The 20,290-nt window shown below is 64.7% G+C and overlaps 1 protein-coding gene across 1 annotated transcript in view; it reads left to right on the top strand.

The window, feature by feature from the left end:
• Positions 1 to 1,059: 1,059 nt before the first annotated feature.
• The window catches only part of NCS1 (neuronal calcium sensor 1), a gene marked incomplete at both ends in the record, with an annotated part of 34,740 nt that continues 15,509 nt past the window's right edge, over positions 1,060 to 20,290 (top strand). Inside the window, one exon of the mRNA XM_084236753.1 lies at positions 1,060 to 1,123. Within this exon, the coding sequence (XP_084092879.1) occupies positions 1,060 to 1,123 (64 nt within the window). The remainder of the gene's footprint in view (positions 1,124 to 20,290) is intronic.

The following is a 20,290-nucleotide window of genomic DNA, read 5'->3' as shown; positions in this document are numbered from 1 at the left end:
CAAAGGCAGGTGCGGAGCTGGTGGACCCTGTCACCAACCCCCCCACCCCCCCACCCCCCCCCCCCCCCCCGCTCTCTTAAAAAGCAGAGGCCCAGCAGCTCCCCGGGAGAGGCCAGACCCGTGCCGAACCCCGTCCTCTGTGGCCTCGACGCGCAGCCCTGGGGAGCCCCGCCGGGGAAGGAGTCGGGGCCTTTGGCCTCTGCTTCCCCCAGGCTTCTGGGCCTCCATCCCCTCCCGGCCCCTCCCTCCGCGCGGGCTGGAGGTCACCTTCCCCGCACCGCAGGTGGGTGTCCCCAGCCCAACCTGTGCCTTCCCGCAAGGCAGCCCCCCGCGCCCCCCCCGCCCCGCCCCGCGCGTGCCCGGCGCCCCACAGACCCGGGCCGGATGAATGAGTCTCGGGCGGGCCCGGCCTCGCCCGCGTCGGCGCTTCCGCGCGCCCCCCCGCCCGCTCCACGCGCGAGGGCGGGAGCCGCGGGGCTCGGTCCCGGGGGCCGGCGGGGCCCCCCCCCCGCCGGGGCGCGCGCCGGCTCCGGGCTCGCGGGGCCGCGGCGCGGCGGGCGCGGCGGGCGGGGCGCGGCGGGCGGGGGCGGCGCCGGGCGCTGAGTGGCGGCTCCGGGTCCACCCCTGGCGCGCGGCGCGGGCGGGGGGCGGGGGGCGGGGGCGGCCGCGCTGGGGCGGCGGCGAGCGGGGCGCAGCCGCGAGCATGTGCCGCGCAGCCCAGTAACCAGGGACGACCGCGGCTCCACCGCGGCCCGCGGCGCCCGGCCCTGCGCAGCTCCGCGCCCGGCGCCGGGAGAGGGCGGCGGCCCGACGGCCGGGCCTGCGAGCCGAGCCCCGCGCCCCGCGCCCCGCCGGAGCCCCCCGGAGCCCCCCGGAGCCCCCCCGGAGCCCCGCGCCCGGGCCGCGCGGGCACGGCGCAGACAAAGGCGCGGCCCCGGCCCGGCCCAGCCCGGCCCGCCGGCCCGCCGCGCGCCCCGGCCCGGCCCGGCCCGGCCCAGCCGCTCCCGCTGGGCGCCCCGACGGGGTCCGGCCCGGGGGGCGGGGGCCGCGGCGCCGAGGATGGGGAAATCCAACAGCAAGTTGAAGCCCGAAGTTGTGGAGGAGCTGACCAGGAAAACCTACTGTGAGTGCGCCCCCCGCCCCGCCCCCCGCCCCCCGCCCCCCGGTCCCCGCGCGCCCCCCGGCCCGCGCCCCCCCCCCCGGCCTCCGCCCGCGCCCCTCGGCGCTCCGGGCGGCGCCCCGGCCCCATACCTGGGCCTTTTGTTCCCGGCGCCCCGGTCCCCCGGGCGTGCGCGCCTGTCAGCCGCCGAGCCCCGGCCGGGAGGGACGCCCCGGCCCGCGCCCCCCTGCGGGCCCTCGGAGGGGCCGGGTGTGCGGGCGCGAGGGCGCGGCCCGGGCTGGGGGCGCCGGCGAGGGGCCCGGCCGGCGGGTGATTCATGCACCGCGCTGCGCCGCCCGCGAGGTCGCCGGTCGCCCCTCCGGGCCCGCCGCGCGGGGTGGGGGGGCCCGTGTGAGCCGGGCTCGCGCCGCGGAGGGTCCCGGGCGCCCCGCGGGCTGTAGGGTTCCCGGGCTGAGGCCCCCGCCCATCTCCCCGCCCCCTCCCATCCTTCGGCCAAGTTGAGCGCCGGGTTTCTCCAGCCGGGGGAGATCGGCTGCGCCTCATCGTTTAGACGTTTGTGTGGGGCACCCCTAAAAGAGGGTCTGACGGCTGCGGAGTTGTCCTGACCCGGGCCAGGGCGCCTCTCTCCACTTGGCCAACTTCACAACCCCCCGCCCCTGGCCTCTCTGGGCTCCCCGCACCAGCCCTCAGCCTTCCCGGCAGCCTCCGGGGAGATGCCCTGGCACGCAGGGGGTTAACGGCCCCGGGTCCTGACCACGGCAGCTCCGTGCTTGTGCCTGGGGGGAGGTTGGCCTCGCTGTCTGGAAGGACTCGGGCTGGGGTTCAGAACCCCGCCGTGGGCGGCTGGAGGGTCCTGCCTCTGGCATCCTCCCTGGAGGCAGCAGCTTGATGCCAGCCGGCCGCGCTGGAGGCCTGGGAGGCGGCTTCTGGTGCATTGCACAACCTCCCCCCATCGGCCCTCCGGGCACATTGCAGGTCTGTCCAGGCCCACGCTTGGGCTCCGTGCCCCTCGCCCCCACGTGCTTGAAACAAAAGGGGCTTCCCTGAGTGGGCGCTCAGCACCGAGAGGCCCTGGCCCCCATCCAGGGGAGGCTGCAGCACGGAGCCGCGTCCCCATGCATGGCTGGTCCTCGAGGGGCGAGGCTGTGAGCACCCACGGGCCTGTCCTTGCTGCTTATCCATGCTTCAGGGCCGGTGGGCAGCCCTTCCAGTTTGCCAGTCTCGGGAGCGCTGCTGGGCCTTCCTTCCGAGTCCATCCAGGTGTGGCGCACGGCTGGAGGCAGGCAGGCCACTCACGGCCAAGCTGCTGGGAGCTTCACCGAGCGGTGGCCATGGGCTGCCCAGCTGTCCGGCTCAGGGGGCGGTTCAGTGCGCCGTGAGCCCAGCGTGGCCAGCTTGCCTGCTCACCGAGGGCAGCGCGGGCCAGCTCTTTGTGTCCTTGCCACAACCCTGGGCAGGGTGGGCGCTGCCACCACCCCCGTTTACAGAAGAGGGAGCGAAGGCCCAGGAGGCTGTCCCAGTGGGCGGCGTGCCCAGGGCCACAGCTGGTCATCGGCGATGCCAGGACTTGAATTCGGATCTGTGTGGCGCCAAAGCGAGGCCCCTTGAGAGACCTTGGGGCTCCCCGGGGCATCAGAAGGGCTTTTCTTTGCGTCCTTTTCTGTTTTCTCCTCTAAGCCCGGGATGGAGGATTCTGGATGCGAGGGGCCCTGGGGTCCCCGTCTCCAGGCAGGTCTGTCAAATTTGGGAGAAGTTGAGTCAAACCGGCTTGGGGCGCTCCCCCCCGTGCTGCCGGGCGGCCTGGGCTATTTTTAAAGGCCTTTGGAGACGTGGAACAGTTTCATCAGGGAGTGTTAATGGTACTTTTCCGCTGTGCCATGCTCTGTGGGGTGGGCTGGGGCAGCGGCGGAGGGGGTGCCAGGGCTCACTGGCTGATGTCGGCCCCCCTGCTGGCGCCTGTCCGGTTCTTTGCGTTGGTGCCAAGGGGGTGCACCGATATTTGCTGAACGAAGCGGCGGGGAGAGCCGAGAAAACCAGAGCTTGTTTTAGGGTTCCAAGTGAGCTTCCTTCTGGTGGGAGGGGGTGTGCTCTGTTCAGGGGATTCTGTGCATGGGGTGGACGGGCTGTCCCCAGGAGGACACCCCGTGTCAGGACTCTGGAAGGGCGTGTTGAAAGCCCAGGCGCCTGAGCCTGGCCCTCCTAGATTTCTGATTTGTAAGGTCTGAACTGGGCCTGGGTATTTGTGTCCTTGACATGTGTCTGTCACACAGATCTTGGTTCCCAGGGACCCGACACCTGGGTCTCGGGGTGCTGGCATGTGTAAGCATCACCAGGTGTCCTCAGCCTCCATGCCCAGAGGGAAGCCCAGGTGCTCTCGCCTGCCTCCGTGGGGTCCACTGTGCTCAGCAGCGATCCCAACTCCTGGGGAGACCGCCCTGGTGGTCTGTGCGAGGAAGCATCAGGTCCACCCCTCCAGCTGTGTGGCCCTCACCAAGCACATCTGGACCAGCCTGCCCACACCCCTCGGTCGCTGTTTAACACCACACAGCAGATGCTTTTCCTCCTCTGCAGATAAGACTTGTAAATCGTCAGAGGCCCCCCAAGCCTCTCCCTTCCCACTCTGTTCTCATCCAGCAGGGCCCCCCCCAGAGGTGGAGGCTCCCGCCCAGCCCGGCCCCCAGAGGGGTGCCAGCAGCTGGCCCACTGCCTTCCTCCGTGTGGACGAGGCTGCTGTCATCATCCTTGTGTGCCTGACACGCGTGGCCTCACTGGACCTCCGTTTCCTCATCTGCAAAATGGGTGTCCCTGGCACCTGGTTCCTGGAGGGTGATTCCCGGTGATCAGCGTGGCGGGCGCTGGTCAGGGAGGCGAGGCTGGGAGGCAGGCGAGGCTGGGGGGCAGGCGAGGCTGGGGGGCAGGCGAGGCTGGGGGACAGCCGTCCTGCTCATCCTGTTGACTGCACGGCCCTGCTCACCTGGAGCAGCGCTTAACTCATATCTTGTGGGCAAATTTCCTCTCTCCCAGGGCCACTTTCCTACTTCCTGGGTCTTTGCTCCGGGTACCCATGGGTGCTTTGGTTGGCTTGCCTGCTCCCCTCAGCAGGCTCTTATGCTTGCCCCCGACTTGTTCATTTTTCAGCTCCCCGCCCCCCGCCCCCCCCACCATCCGGTGAGTGTTCCTTCTGCCTTTCGTGCTGGGCACAGAGCTGTGCTCATTCCTGGCCTCAGTGGAGGCCAGCCAGGCTGTCTGAGCCACGGTTGCATCAGGGCTCCTGGGTCCAGGCCAGCCAGCCCAAGAGGCGAGCCCCCCACGCGCCTCCTTGCCCTCTCCCCGTGGTGCTCGCAGCACTCCCCGGGGGCCCCTGTCCAGACTCGGAGGCGGTCACCATCTCCTGCAGTTCTTGGTCAGTGCAGACTCTGCCTTGACCTTCCTGCCAACCTTGAGTCTCTTTGGCCTTTTCCGGATGCCCAGGACGGGCCGGCTTGTGGGAGCTTGTGCAGGGGAGGGGCCTTTGGGTGGCCACAGCTAACACCTCTGCCACCCAGGGCCGAGAAGGGGTCTCCAGTCAGGGCAGGAGTCGGGTTGAGAGATGCTGGGTGTCACCGCTGGGTGCCCGGGCCCCTCTGGCTTTGTTCCTCCCCGTAGGATGAAGAGTCTCTGCTCCACCAGAGCGAGGCAAGATGTCTCCTTGGGGGAGGCAGTGTCTGGTACCCATCTTGGGACAAATGAGGGTCTTGGGGCACAGAGGGCCCCACGGCCAGGCCAGGGCTCAGCCACCTGGCGGGGAGGGCCCGGGAGGGAGGTGGCTTCCGCAACCCCCGTGTCCCGTGCGCAGGGTGAGGCCGAGGAGGCTGCTGTCTGACCCACTGGACGTAGCCGCAGCAAGAGGAAGCAGGTTGGACCCCGACTCTTGGGGGCCCCTGGGGCGAGAAGCAGCAGGGCTGCTGTCGGAAGGCGAGCCGGGGCCGGGGCCTCCTCGGGGCCGGGGCCTCCTCGGGCCCTGTTTTTGTTTTTTTTTTAAAGATTTATTTTTGATTAGCAACTATAGCCAGAGACACTCCGGGGGCGGGGGGAGAGGAGGGATTACGGTCAAAATAAGGGGGGTGCAATAGTATGGGGAATGTAACCAAAGTGCAAATGCATGCGCTGTGCAAAAATGAAAAATGATGTAAGAATTATATAAAATAAAATATATTAAACATATAAAAAAGATTTATTTTTATTTATTTATGCATACAAGAGCTGGGTGCAGGCCAGAGATGCGGGGGTGAGAGGATCCACCAGAGACAGAGTGGGGAGCAGAACAGGTGAATACACTGAAATCCACTGCTGGGGGAGCAGCGGGGAGCCAGGAGAGGTCTGCTGCGCCCTGTGGGCAGCTCCCTGGCTGGGGATGGAGCTCAGGCTGCAGTGGCTGCGGACAGCCTCATAGTGCTGAGACTTCACCCCTGCACCACCGGTGAGGCCCCCTCCTTGGGCTTTGTGGCCTTGGGCTAGTCCCTTGCCCTCTCAGCACCCGTCTGTTCCTCTGACCCTTGCCACCTGCCAGCGTGGGTGCCGCCGGCTCAGTGCCCTGGGGTCCAGAGCAGAAAGGGAGCTGGGCTCTTCGGCAGCAGAGCCTCGGGGAGGGAACCAGGGCTCGGGGTCCAGCGGTGCTGGGCTTCTGGCTCTGTCTCTCCCCTTCTCTCCTGGGGGTGGCAAGCCCTGTCTCACGGAGCTTCACTCTCCTCCTTTGGAGAGTGGGCCTCACAGGGACCCCAGAGTTAGTGCGGGGTCGGGGCAGGTGGAGGGTTTAGCAGGGCGCCTGGTTCTGGGGGCTGTCTAAACCCAGCGGGCGGCAGCTGGCCCTTGGGTGTCCCAGAGCCAGCGGGCGTCAGAGTCCCCTCCTTGTGTGTTCTGGCTCCTTCTGCCTCCTCCAGCTCCAGCTTAAATGTGACCAGCTCCTGCCACCCGCGCCCCCACCCCTTCCTCCTGGCGGTGGCCTTGGGCCTGAACCCAGCTGCCTCTGCTCCCCAGACCAGGCCTGAGTCCCCCTGGAGAAGACCATGGTGATGCAGCTGGCTGGCCGCCTGGGCCCACGTCACCTCCCTGCAAGGGCCCCCACGGCCGTGGCTCGGGATTTAGACTTTTTTGGAGGTGGGGGTGCTGTGGAAAGAGGGGTGTGAGATTTGGATTTGGCGACTTCTTGTCTGTAGTTCAGAGTCGACGGGAGGGGGTGGCGATCATGGTGATGAACTGGGGTGACTGCGGGAGGGTGTGAGAGATGGAGTCTAGGCAGACATTTGGGGGGAGACTCAGCGGGATTTGGTACCAAGTTTCATTACCTTGTAAATTTCAGATGATATATTTTTCTTGACGTTTTAAAACCTGCTGTGAATGTCCATGCCCTTAACTGTGCTTCTAAAACACAACGTTTTATAGCGCAGCCGATGGGTGCAGCGATTAATTATGGGATCCCCCCCCATTGGCCACTTAGGCTGCTTTGGTTTTTTTGCTAAAATAAACGATATCGTGACAAATATCTTTGTGCTAAATCTTTGCCTATCTCTTCTTGAGGATAAATTTCCTGAAATGAGGTTATGGAATCAAAGACTGAGAACATCTTAAAAGGCTTTTGATGGAAAAATTGTCGAGTTGCTCTCCAGAAAGTATGTTCCAATTTACATTTTCAGCAGAAGGGGACGTGTGAGTGCCCGCTGACTTGCATTCTTTTTTTTAAACATTTATTTATTTATGCATACAAGATCTGGGGTACAGGCCAGAGGTGTGGGGGGTGAGAGGATTCACCAGAGACAGAGCGGGGAACAGAACAGGCAGACTGACTGAAATCCACTGCTGAGGGGAGCAGCAGGGAGACAGGAGAGGTCTGCCGTGCCATGTGGGTAGCTCCCTGGCCGGGCATCGAACTTGTGCCACAGTGGCTGCGGACAGCTTCATTGGTTGTGTCTTAACCCCTTGCACCATCAGGGAGGCCCTGACTTGCATTCTTGCCAGCACCGAGTATTGTTTTTCTAAATTTTTGTCAGTTTCGTGGGGAAGGAATAGAGTAGCTTCCTGATTCAATATTCATTTCTTTGATTACCATTAAGTAGAATCCCAGGATCGCTGAGCGAGAGGAGGCATCGTGTAGTCCAACGCCCTCCTCTTCCAAAGGAACAAATCAAGTCCCAGTGTGTCCCGGCAGGATGGACGGCTGCTGGGTGCTGTTGGGGTGTCACCTACCCGGCCCTTGCGGTTGGCCCTTGACTCAAGAGGGGAGTGTAAGTTTCTTCTGCTGGGGTTCAGCCTGTCCTCTAACTCCCCCGTAAGCGGGAAACCTGTGTACTTTAAAAGTGGGGTCTTTCTGGCTGTTGATACAAAACGAAGTGCTTAGCACGTAGGTGTGGGCTCCCTACCAGGCTGGAGAGAGCCATAAATGAACATGCCAGGTTCCTGGGTCACTTGAACTTGGGCTGGGATTTCCAGCAGTGTCCATGGCTCGGGGCCAGCTTGTGGCCTGTGACCTGGTGAGCTCCTCGCCCTCTGAGCTCTGGGTGCCTCGTGTGGGAGATGGTGGTGGACAGCAGCGACTGGCCCCTCTGCTGACCCTGGGCTAAATCGGGAGAGAGGCCCATGGGGACGCCCTGAGCCGTGTGTAGTGGAATCATTTGGGGTCACCCTGCTTGGGTTCCTGGCTCACCGAGTTGGGGAGGGTGGGCCTCTGGGGATTCCGGATTATAGAGTCCTGGGTGGATGCAGCATTGGAGGGCCTGAGAGACACCCTCCTGGCCTCGGTCCCAGAGCCTTTGCTGCTGGATGGGGGTGTTAGAGCCTGCAGGCCCTCGGGTGACTCAGTTTCCCTTTCTGGTCAGTGGGCGGATCGCTAGATGGGAGACTTCCGCAGGGCTGGTCAGTGCAATCTCCCTCCAGCCGGCCGCAGGGAGCACTAGACGCTGACCTTGGCAGTCCTCCTGGGCCCTGTGGTCCTTGTTTATAGTTGGGGACACGGGGCTCAGAGGGAGCGGGTGAGTGGGTGCGGGAAGCGTGGGGGTGCCAGGGGGGTGGGCGGGGGGTGGGTGCAGGGCCCCTGTGCCAGCCCCTTCCAGGTGGCAGGTGCTGGGCGTGAGGGCCACGGCTGCGGTGCGTGGCAGGGGTGGGTGAGCCACACGTCTGTGCACACGCCCGTGTGTTGCTGTGCCTGCAGGTTGTAAGTGCAGCTGTGCACGGGGAAGGGACCCCTGGGTGGGAGGCACAGACAGGCTGGGAATCTCAGAAGCGGATCGCTCAGCCACCTGCGCCTGAGACACAGCTGCCACGTCTCAGGCCTCCTGCCTGCCCCAGCGGGCCCCGGGCCCATCTGCCCTGGGCAGCGGGGGTGCGGGTGTCACCGGGAAGGGTGACAACCACGATGGCTCCTTCTTACCGGGGCCAGAGGTCCCCCTTGAGGACGCACCACCATCCCAGGGGTGAGCCTGCCGTGCCTGTTTTACAGATGACCAGAGAAACCCCGGGCAGCCTCGGGCGCGTGCCTGAGACCTCCCAGGTGGTCAGCGCCAAGCCAGGCTCAGGCTCGGCTCTGTCTTGCCATGGCCACTGCCCTCCTGCACGCCCACCTGGTGCTCCCTCGCGGGGGCGGCCAGAGCGTCTGACACTGGCCAGGCATCCTGGGTTCCTGGGCTGGCCGTGAGGCTGGATGGTGCAGTGGGTTGGGGCCTTCCAGTTGTGAACTCCGGAACCCCAGGGGCTCACGATGTTCCGTGTCCTGGGGGGTCCTGGGGGGCCATCCTCTCCCTCGGGAGGCAGGGCGGAGGCTGTGGAGGTGGCCCTGGAACCTTGGTGGGGCTATGCCCTGGGTGGCCGCCCAGGCCCAGCTTTCTCAGCTCTGTCCCTCCCAGCAGAGAACCGGGTGCTAACCGGGTCCCCAGTGCTGACCTGACAGAGTCCTCCTCACCCCTGCGCGCAGGCGCCATGCACCCCTGTGCAGTGCAGGCGTCTCCTGGGGACCCTGTGGGGGGGCTGGGAGTCGGCGGTGCCCACCAGAGGATGAGGCTGGGCAACCGAGAGCACCCTGGTGCACTGCCCTGCCCAGCCCAGCGCGTCTGCGTCCTCGCAGCTACCATGCGGGCTCAGGGGCAGTGATGGAGGGGCCTGGAGACCCGGAGCCGGCCTGGTGGGCTTGGGTTCGTGCCGCCCGGCCTGGGTGCATGGAGTTGGCCTTTGGACCTCCTGCTGCGTGTCCTTGAGTGGCTCTGTCTGGCCCCCCGCTGGGCAGGGTGCTCTGAGGGGCAGGGGTCGCTGGGGGTCAGAGTCCCGGCTCCTGGGCGCAGCCCCACCTGCTGTGACCGTGGCCGCCCCGCCGTTCCCTCCTCCTGCGCTCCCTGAGACGGGTGTCGTCTTTCCTCAGCCCCGGGTGCCCTGGTGCCCTGCGGGAGGCGGTGCTCCCACCAGGTGAGCCGGCCTGGGAGTGGGGCGGTGCGGGCAGCTCCTGGCGGGGCACTCCCCCTCTGGAGGGGGCCCCCCCGGGAAGCTGGCGGTTGGTCCTGGCCACTGCGCTCTGGAATCCCTGCAGGGGAGGAGGAGGAGGGTGGGAGGAATGTGGCTTTGAGGAATGTTTAACCCAAGGCAGAAATAGCAGCCGCTGTTTTTTATTCCAGGCTCTCGGGTTTGCAGCAAGGAGGCAGGCGCCGAGCCCCGCGCTCCAGCTTCCCCGGCTCCCCCACTGCTCTGGCCTTCTGGGGACAAAGTGGCCTCTTTCTTTTTGGAAACTAGGAAGCTGCTGTGGGAGCCATACAGGGGCCTGCGTTGGGAGGCAGACGCGCCGGGTTCACGCCGTGCGCCCCGCTCCCCAGCCCTGGCCAGCGCGCGCCGGGCCTCTGCTTTCTCCCCGCTGCCTGGGGGCAGCGACAGGGCAGAGCCCTGTTGTCATTGTGGGCACCGTGGCGTCAGGGTCTCCTGCTCAGGGGCCCGCGGGCCTGGTGCACGCCCCCTCTGCTCTGGGACCGGGGCCAGACCCCTCTGTTGACCCCCCTTACGTCTGTGACAGGGGCACGTGGACACCCCGCCCGGGTCGTGGCTGGACTGAGTGGGGAAGGCTGGTGTAGAGGCTGTTTGAACCCCTCCGTGGGGTCCCAGGGGCCCCACACATAAAATGGGGCAGCGCCACAGAGGACCTCTCGCGGGTGGAGCACACGGTCACGCCCTGAGCCGGGGCCACTCAGGGGTCAGAGCTTTTCCTCTGCCTCCCTTGCCTCGTGCCTCTGACCCTGGCAGGACCACCCTGGCCCCACTCAGCTTGTACCAGCGCCCAGGGGTCCCTCCCATGGGATGCGGCCCAACTGTGACCTTCATGACCGGGGGCCAGGGCGCGTTGAACCTACCCTTTTGCAGCTGTGGGTGCCCAAGGGACCCCTGGTCTCACCGGGAGGCCAGCACTGTCACCTCAGCTTCTAGGGCAGCACCCAGCCCATGGTTAGAATGGGTGAGAACGCGGGCCTCCCTGGTGGCGCAGGGGTTAAGTCTCAGCGCTGTCAAGCTATCGCCAGCCACTGCGGCCTGAGTTCGATCCCTGGCCAGGGAGCTACCCACATGGCACAGCAGACCTCTCCTGTCTCCCCGCTGCTCCCCTCAGCGGTGTATTTCAGTAGATCTGCCTCTTCGGCTCCCCACTCTGTCTCTGGTGCATCCTCTCACCCCACACCTCTGTCCTACACCCCAGTTCTTGTATGCGTAAATAAATAAATAAAATAAACCTTTAAAAAAAAGAACGGGTGAGAACACAAACACATGATTGCACCGCTGGCCAGTGAGTCCAGCTCCCTCGCCCATCTCTGAGGGTCGACCCCCACCCTGGCCCTGACCACCCGGGCTGAGTGATGGGGTTGTGTTGTCTAGTGGGGGGCTCCCTGAGGGGTGCTGGGCCTCAGCAGGTCAGCATGGACACCGGGCCCCTCTCCTCTCCAAGCCGCCCGCCAACCCGGCCCCTCCTCCCAGCCCCTCCTGATCCTGCCTCTGTAGGAACCAAAAGATCGCTGTTCAAAGGCGGGAGATGGGGCTATTTTTGGCGCTGTGGGGGAAAGCAAACGCTTCCCTTCTGTTCAAAGCTCCCAGTGCGTGTGCTGGGCAGACAGGAGCGAGCGCACAGCCAGCCGCTGGGCGCCCCACCTGCCTGTGGGCCGCTTCCCCTCTGGCCCGGTGGCCCACAGGGCCACATTAGGTGGTTACTGTCCCAGGATGCCTGCAGGAGCCCTGGCTGGGCCGCGTGGAACATGATCTTAATACTAGCAGCAGCCATCAAAATAGCAGCGAGAAGCTTGCTCGCTGTCCTCGCCCGATTCACGTCCCCACGCTTGGCTCTGTGGCTTCGGAGGCTGTGAGGGGCCTTCTGGCACGAGCAGAGCTGGAGGCTGGGCGCCTGTGTCAGGCCAGGCCCGCACTCCCTGGAGCAGAAAGCATTCGTGAGACGGCTGCTCGTGCCAGGCCCGTGGGTGCTGGGACACAGGCAGTGGACAGATGGATCTCTGCTCCTCCTGGCTTTCACAGTTGGAGGATATCGGGCCAGGACAAACATCCAGACAGGGTTTGGCACAGTGTTCCGGGAGTGCATCTTGGAGGGCTTCCGGGAGGAGGCGTTTTCAGTTGCGTTCCAAGGGTAGGGCTGCCAGGCATACTAAATGATTGCCTGCTGTTTACCTGTGGTTGGAATTGAACTGGGCCTGTAGTTTTATTTGCTGAATTTGGTAGCCTTGTCTGAGAGAGGAGTAGGAGTTGAGAAGGGCAGAGTTTTTGGTTGGGGGTGGGGGAGTAGCTTACAGGGGGTGTTGGGAGTGTTTTTGGCAGAAGGAGCGTGGTGTTCTGGGTCCGGAGGCGTCAGGTGGCACAACTCGGGGGACTTGGAACGTATGGAGTGGCTGAGTGTGGCGGTAGAAGGGCTGGCCCCCCGGAGTGGCAGCCTCCTCACAGGCCAGGGCCCCCTCTGGAGCCAGTCTTGGGAACCAGAGGAGCCACCGGGCACTGGGGAGATGGGCTCCCACCTTGGCTGCGGGAGCGCGGGCAGGTGTTGTGGTCAAGGTCAGCATCCAGCCTGTGGTGCGGCCAGGCCGGTGGGCGTGTGGCTGGGCCGCTCTGTGCCCGGGCCACCTTGCCGCTCTGAGTCCCACTGCCCGGTCCTCCTGCTGCCCAGGACCACACGGGCTGCGATGAGTCACCCAGGACTGTGATGTGCCTCCCCCGCGCCGGGAAGGCAGGTCAGGGCCGGCCTTCGCCCACAGTTCTTAAAGGAGCAGACTCGGGGCTGGGGCCGGGGCCAGAACCTGCAGGGAGGCGGCCCCGGGGCCTGGGGCTCCCGCTGCTGGCCCAGCTCCAGGAGAGCAGCCCTCTGGGCCCCGCTGCAGCCTTTCCGCCGGCTCTGCTAGGGTGCGACCCGGCCCTGGGGGCTGGCAGGTGACTCTCAGGAGGGGGCAGGAGATGTGGGCTTGGGGCGAGGGGAGGGCGCTGGCCGTGGAGATGGGGCTTCTGGTTCCCACTCCGGGTTTGGCCCCTGCCTGGTCTGCGTCCCGGTCAGCGCCAGCTCCGTCTGCTCCCACTGTCTGGACTTCCACCATCCAGGGTGAGCCGGGCTCACCCTCCTTCTGACACTGCCTGCTCTGGTCATCTTCACATTAAGGCTGCGGCTGATGTGGCTCTCAGGTCTGAGCCCGACAGAGACCAGCCCAGCGTGTCCTACCCCTCCCAGCACTGGGGACCGATCAGGGCTCTGGGGGCCACGGGCCCTTGGACAGTGTGGGTAGGAGGAGAAGACTGTCCCACAGCTCCTTGCTACACTGTCCCAGCCGGGCGCCCACCCCGCCTTGTCTTTGGGTGCCGCGACCTTCATCGCAGCAGTAGCAGTCGTTGACTCCGAGGCCCTTCCTCTGGCCAGTGCTTTGTCCTTCCTCTGGTCCCCTGACCTCCCCTTGTGCTGAGTCTTCTCTGAGCTCTCTGCCTGATGCCTCCTCCAGGAAGCCCTCCTGACCTGCTGGGCCTGCTCATCCCTGCACGTCAGCCTGAGCTCCCTTCCGCCAAGGAGTGCGCCTGAGCCCCGACCAGGCCGGGCACCTGCCTTACACTATTCCCCGCCCTCACTGCCCTCCTGACCACGGCGTCATGGCAGCTGCGTGGTCATTTGTTAGGTCCGTCTCCCCTGTTACACAGGGGACCCACACGCGGGGACAGGACGTGAGTCTGGGTCACTGCTGGCTCCCAGGGTCCAGCCCAGGGCCTGGCCCATCGGAGTCTCAGAGTCTTAGAGTCGGTTGTTGGGGAGCCTGGGGGTGGAGGGGTGAAGCAGTACCTGGTAGGGAAGGTGGTGTCACCACCGCCGTCCACTCACAGATGAGGAGCCCGAGGCCCAGAGGGCGGGCTCAGTTTCCTGGGGTCACGCAGGGCTAGAGAAGGACTCAAACCAGAGACCCTGTAGGGCCGACCTGTGCCCCAGTCCGCCCATTGTCGGGCCCGGCGGGGTCTTGGGTTCCTGAGCCCTTGGCCTGCTCTGAACGTGCGGGAGTTACTCCAGCCGCAGTCCCGAGAGCACCCGCACCCCCAGACTCCGGGGAGGTGGAGGTCGTGGCTCTTTCCTCCAGGACCCGTCCTTCTGGAAGACTCAGCCCGGCAGTAGTGACGACTTCATGCAGGGGTCTTGCCGTGTGTGTGTGTGTGTGTGTGTGTGTGTGTGTGTGTGTGTGTGTGTGTGTGACAGAGAGAGACAGAGAGAGAAAGAGAGAGAGAGAGAGAGAGAGAGAGAGAGAGAGAGAGGGAGGATGAATTCTGGTGTAGCCACCGCAGGGTAATCCATTTATCCACCAGAGATAATTTTGTGTTTCAGAAAATCAAAGCGAGGGCCTCCCCGGTGGTGCAGCGGTTGAGCGCTGGGTTGCGAAGCTGCCCGCAGCCTCTGCAGCGCCGGTTCGATCCCCGGCTGCTCCCCAGCCACCGGAGGAGGGTCCCGCATGGCGCGCAGACCTCTCCTGCCGCCCGCTGCTCCCCTCAGCAGTGTCCTTCGGTCCTTCTGCCTGCTCTGCTCCCCGCTTTGGCTCTGGTGAATTCTCTCACCCTCCCGCGCTTCTGACTGTACCCAGTGCTTGTATAAATAAATAAAAAATAATAATAAATCTTAAAAAAAAAAAGAGAAAATCAAAGCGAGCGCCTCTGCTTTCCACTGGGAACCACCACGTCCCGTGGCTTCCAGGAGGGCGCACGGGGCTGCCTTGTTTGCTGCTCACCCAGGTCCTCCCGTCTACTCTGTTCACGGGGTAGCTCTTGCCAAGCTCAGTCTTCTGCGGGGACGCCGGGCTCGGAGAGGTGGGCCAACTGGCCCGGTGTCGCACAGCTGGGTGTGGTAGGGCCGCGGGTGGAGCCAGGCCGTGAGCCTCCGGCTTCCAGCCCCGGGGCCCTAGTGGGGGAGTCAGAGGAGCCAGACTCTGTGCCATTGTGAAGGGCCACATGCCCCGGTTCAGGTGTCGGGCCCGATGGAAAAGAGGTCACCTCCCGCGCGCACTCATGGGATGCTTTCTAACCCCCTTCTCCAAGTCCTGGGGTCACGCAGGCCTGGTTGTAAGCCCGGCTCGGCCGCAGAGGCTCTGTGCTCCTGGCAGGTGGCTCCCCCTCCCGCGCCTGGGCCTCCCGAGCTGTGCAGTGGGGGTGCCAGACCCTCGCTCGAGGAATTGCTGCGGCCCAGACGCGACGGAATGCAGGAATATTTGAACCAGAACAAAGATTTGAGTGGGCCCTTGTCTCTGGTGCCTGCTTGGGACTCTGCCCTCTGGTCCCAGGGGACACAGGCCTCTCCCCTTTGGGTGCCCCGGACCTGAGAAGGTCCCCTGCTCCAGGACCATCACCTGCCGGCCTGTGAGCTGGCCCGAGGGAACATTCTCAGCTCATTTGTCAGGTGGAAGCGTGAGGCTTGGAGAGGGGAATCAGTTACGACGATTCAGGCTTTATTTGCTGTTTTTTTGTGTGTTTTTTTTTAAAGATTTATTTATTTGGAAGAACTGGGGTGCAGGCCAGAGATGCAGGGGATGAGAGGACTCCCCAGAGACAGAGTGGGGAGCAGAACAGGCAGATCCACTGACATGCACTGCTGCGGGGAGCCGCAGGGAGACAGGAGGGTCTGCTGCGCCATGTGAGTCACCTCCCTAGGGAGCTGGGGCTGGAACTCAGGCCATCGTGGTGGGCCATCGAGGTGGTAGTGCTGAGACTTTACCCCTAGGCCACCAGGGAGGCCTGATTCAGGCTTTATTTGTTAGATCTGAAAGGGAGAAGGGACCTGGAGCCCAGGAGAAATATGGCACCTGGAACCCGGCTCTTCAGGGAAGATGCCACCCAGAGGAGCTGCAATGGGCAGGGGCTGCTGTACCCGCTGTGCTCACTCCTCCCGCCTCACGCACCCCCGTGCCTGGCACCCAGCAGGGGCTCAGCGAGTGTTGTGGCTGGGGGGACGTGGTGGGGAGCCCCCTGCTGGGGATGACCGTGTCCAGGCTAAAGCCTTGAGTCTGACTTCAGAGCCAGGTGGACTGAGCTTCAGTCTCCACTCCCCACCTCTGCTGTGCAACCTCGACCCGGTGCCTTTGCCTCTCTGGTTGCTTCATCAGCCGCAGTTTCTCCATCAGCGAAGCGGGCTGGCGCAGCACATGAGTCAGTCAGTGGGGCGTTTGGGGCTCGGGAGGAACCTGAGGCGCCAAGGGGTTAGTGGGATGTGAATGGCTCGAAGGCACCCCAGAGGGGTTCCCATCTTGGCCTAGACCCCGCTGCAGCCCTGCCAGTGGTGCAGAGACCCCGTCGTTTTGTTCTAATATCATGTGATCCTGGTGACGGCGTTGCTGCCACGTCCAGCGCCCTCCAGATGCTGGCCCGTCCATTCATTGGCTGCCATAGCAGCCCCGTGATGGAGGGGAGACCACAGCTCAGGGCATCGACTGAGAAGGTGGTGGACACGTTTGCACAGAGGCTTTCGGTGGGCGAGAACCTGACTTCTGAGGCCACAGCAGTTCGGCTGGGCCTGCGCTCAGGGTAGCAAAGAACAGGACCCATTAGCCAGGGGCTCAGGGGGCCAGCCTTGGCCTAAGACTGGCCTCTGCGGCCTGGAACCAGCTGCCATGCCCTCTGCGTTCCAGAGTCAGGCCTGTGGGTGCGCTGAAGACCCCTCCATGCCCCAGGTGGGCCTCTCTGCAGAAGCCGTAGCCCCAAGACTGCTCAGCTGCCCCCTGCGGCCCGGCCCTCTGAGTGCCGAGGGGAGGGGCTCCACGGGGGCTGTAGGGGTCTGGGGGCGGGTGTGTCAGGGGAGGAGACGAGGCCCGGGACCCGGGAGGAAACCAGAGCCCGGCCAGCAGGGCCACCCCGTCGCAGTGCCCGACCCCATGCCTGCTCTTGACCGTGAGCGGGAACCCTGGGAGGCCGGAGGCTTGGGCCGCGCCCTTGGGAGCCCTGTGGCAGCAGCCTGATCCCTTGGGTCCCCGGGGAGCCTGCGCGGGAGGCCCAGTCCAGCGTGCCTGTGGCTGCAGTGGGCCTGGCGTCTCAGGCAGTGTGGGTAGGAGAGCGTTGAGCAGGCTGGCCGCTGCCACCCCCAGAATGGAGGGGCCCCTGAGGGCTGGCAGGGTCCGGGCCCTGGTCAGGGCTGGGCCAGAGGGCGCGGGAGCCGGGCGGGAGGCGGGCCAGCGCGGGGCGGGGCGGGGGCAGGTCTGGTCTCGCGAGGGCATCCCGCCTGCCTCGCTCCCGCCCTGCAGAGGCCTGGAGTGATAGCCCAGCTGGGGTCCTTGTTGCTGGGCTGCATGTGATCTGCGGGGCAGCCCCATGGCTGGTCCGTCCAAGGGCACCCGGTGCGTGGAGGTTGTGGAGCCTGGGGGCTCCGCCATGGGGGACGCTCTGCTCTGACTTCTCAGTGACTTGTCACCTGCGGGTCTCTTCATGGGGTGCGGAGGCCGTGGGGGCCACAGAGCCCCGTGCACTTCCAGGGGCCTGCTGGAAGTGTTTCCAGGCTGTGACGCCCGGAGCAGTGACTTGTGCTGGGGGAGCAGGCGTGTGGCTCCTGGGAGCCAGGCATCTGCCACCGAGCCTGGGGCTGTGGCCGGACCTACAGGCCCTGGCTCCTCCCGTGCACGGCACTTCACAGTTGTCACAACCAGACAAGGTCTGCCGTGAGCAGGAGCCCCTGCCCCTTTCACAGATGGCGAAACTGAGGCTCAGACAGGGAACGTGACAAGTTGCACAGCAAGGGAGCAGTAGAACCCTGGAATCCGAGATCAGCTTGCTCTGCCACCGCCTCGCAGGGTCCTGACCCTCCTGGTGAGGGGCGTCCCCGGGGAGAGGGTGACCCCGCTCTCAGAGGGGTCCGGGTCCTCCCCCAGCTCCGCTGTTGCTGCCCGGGGAGGGGAAAGAGCACCTTCCATTTTGGGGAGACAGTGCGGGAAGGCTTTGGGTGCTGCAGGCTGGAACCCAGCTCTTGGTGTTGGAGCTATGAGGCGGGCAGGGGTCATGGCGGAAAGGCGGGGCTTATGCTGACCTTTGAACTTGGACCTGAGGGCCAGGAGGAGGGCTCTGACTGGGGAGAGACTTGACCAAATTAGGAATGTTGGCAGCTGCTGGGGAGTGGAGGGGAGGGAGGCTGCAGGGGTGGGGGAGGCTCTGCAGGACGGGGTGGGGACCGTCGTTGGCCGGCCCTGGACAGGGGCTCGTTCTCATGTTTTCCAGGCAGCCGGGCTGGTTTGCAGCCGCTGAGCTGGGGACTGCTGGGGAGGGCGGGAAGAGGGGTGTTCCCAGGACGGGGCCAGGAGAGGGAGGTCTGGTCTCGCGAGGGCATCCCTTTGGACCGAGGAGCTGCGGGACCCCCCTGGGGTGACCTGAGAGGAGCAGAGGGGGAGGGGCTGGGAGTGAGGGTGCAGGTGCACACGCCCCCTCAACCCCCAGCAGTGAAGAGGGGACTAGGAGGACCCCAGATGGCGGAGAGGCCTGCCTGGGGCACTGCTGTGCTGGAAGCGGACAGGGGTCGAAGGGGTGAGGACTAATGGGGTTCGGTGGCCAGATCCCCACAGCCCCGCTTTCTCTTTGTGTTCAGCAAACCACGGCCTGCGAGGCCTCGTGGCTGGGGAGACTGAGGCCACGCTCTCTGTCCCCCGAGATGGAAGAGGGTTGGGGGGCCGGAGGGAGGCGGGAGACCTGGCGCTCCTAGTCTGCCCACAGCTCGGGCCCCGCCGTGTCTGAGCTGAGCGTCAGTCAGGAAGAGGTATTTTGCTTTAGGGAAATCAAAATCAGACTCAACATTTATTCTGGGCTCCAGGGACCGGCTCTCCTGTTCCCTGCTGGCAGCTGAGAGCTGCGTGGAGGGAGGAGGAGCAGGGGCGGCCTTGGGGCATTCTAGTGCTTTGGGGTGCAGTGTGGGGGACTCGATGGGCTTCCTGCTTCCACCGCAGGGCGTGCCAGGCCCATCTCCCTAGCCAGGCTCCTGAGGCCAAGGGTGGGGCATGGAGCGGGCGCCTCGCTCTCCTCCTGGCTCTGAGCCTGCTCTAAGGCAGGAATGTTCTCTCTGCCTCTCAAGAACCCTCCTGACAGCCCTGCCAGGTAGGAATTTGAGCTCTAGGCTCAGAGAGGTAAAGTAACCTGTGTGGAGTAACCCAGCCTACAAGTAGCCGAGACAGGGTGCCCACCGGGATCTCCCCACCATTCTGACCACATAAAGCCCCAATCTGGTTCTAATTCTAGTTTGGGGGTGAGCCTGCCCCCCCCCCCCGCCCCCCACCTCCGCCATCTGGAGCCTGCTAGAGAAAGGCAGCTTGTTTGCAAATCGTCTAGAGCCACCTGTAGGGTGAGAAACGAGCCTTAGGGTGTGCTGCTGGGGACACAGAGGACCCAGCCAGGGCTTGTTCTCCGCCTCCAGGGAGCAGGATCTGGGGCTGGGCTGCAAGGCTGGTGCTGGGAGAAGCATGTTGGCCTCTGAGAACTCAGCATCCAGACAGGAGGGCGAGAAAAGAAGTCGCTTCTGTTGAGCATTTGTGGGAGCCAGACGTCACACCACGCCTTGGCCACGTCCTCCCGCCAGCCGGGCTGGCACCTGTCCCATTTTACAGACGAGCCAGCCAGAGCCCAGCGGAGTGTCATCGCCAAGGTCACACAGACAGAGCACTTTCTCTGGACTGTGCTCTCAACCCTGGGTCTGCTCCCCTGGCCGCAGGCAGCGCCCCGACCTGCTGTTGAGCTTGTGGGTGACAGACTCTGTGTGAAGCCACGCGGGAGCAGAGCTGCTAGGGGGCGAGGCAGGGTCCCTCCCAGGATCTGATGTGTGTGGGGTCCCGGGTGGAAGGTGAGTGTGGGTGTTCTGGGCAGATGGAACAGTAACGACAGGCCAGGAAACAGTAACATCAGCCAGGAGGCTGACCTGTTAGAGGGGCGGGAGGGTCACGAGGTTGGGGTGTAGCCAGGAAGGAGCTGGTTGCACTGAGGATGGCCCTCCTTCCTGCTGGGTCCTGAGCCCCGACCCTCTGGCCCAGAGCGCCCAGAGTGGACCCACCACGCGTGACAGCGGCGTGGTTGGACGATTGTTAATTTAGCGCTTGGGTGGAGGCTCTGGGAGAAGGGGAGGTGGGACCCAGCCTGGAGCCCAATCCTGGGAATGTCACCCCAGTATCTGGGCAGAGGTCAGTGCAGAGGGACCCCATAATTGCACCCCAGTCCCTCTTCCCTTCCAGCCAAGACCTGGGCTGGCCCCCAGTCCTGCTGGCACTCGCGGCAGGGGCGCGCAGCTTGAGGACTCATGAGTACAAACCTCCCCCCTCCCCAGGTTTTTATTTGGAAAAATCCAGAGAAACACTGAAACACCCGCGCAGCGCACCCCGGGGCGTCTTCTCCTCGACTGGCCAGCCGGCCGCGCTTTGTCGTGTTTGCTCTTTGTCGTCCTCGCTCTTCCTAAGCATGTGCGCGTGTCTTTGTGAGCCTCTCCAAGAAGCTGCAGGCATTAGGGGTGAACCTCCCCCCTAAAAATTTCAGGGCACCTCTTTATAAAGAAGGACACTGTCCCACATAACCTCCGTGCCAGCGAGTCCATCAGGGCCTTTGGTGCCCAGCCAGCCCCCGGAGCGGCTCCCCGGCACCTCGTAGCTGGGCTGAAAGTCAGACCAGGGCACACTGGCGGCCTTTGTCTCTCGAGTCTCTTTCTAGAACAATTCCCGG

Source organism: Talpa europaea (genome assembly GCF_964194135.1).
Source record: "Talpa europaea genome assembly, chromosome: 7".
Taxonomy (NCBI): domain Eukaryota; kingdom Metazoa; phylum Chordata; class Mammalia; order Eulipotyphla; family Talpidae; genus Talpa; species Talpa europaea.
The sequence above is the reverse complement of the archived record's forward strand: the minus strand, read 5'-3'. Positions and strand labels throughout refer to the sequence as shown.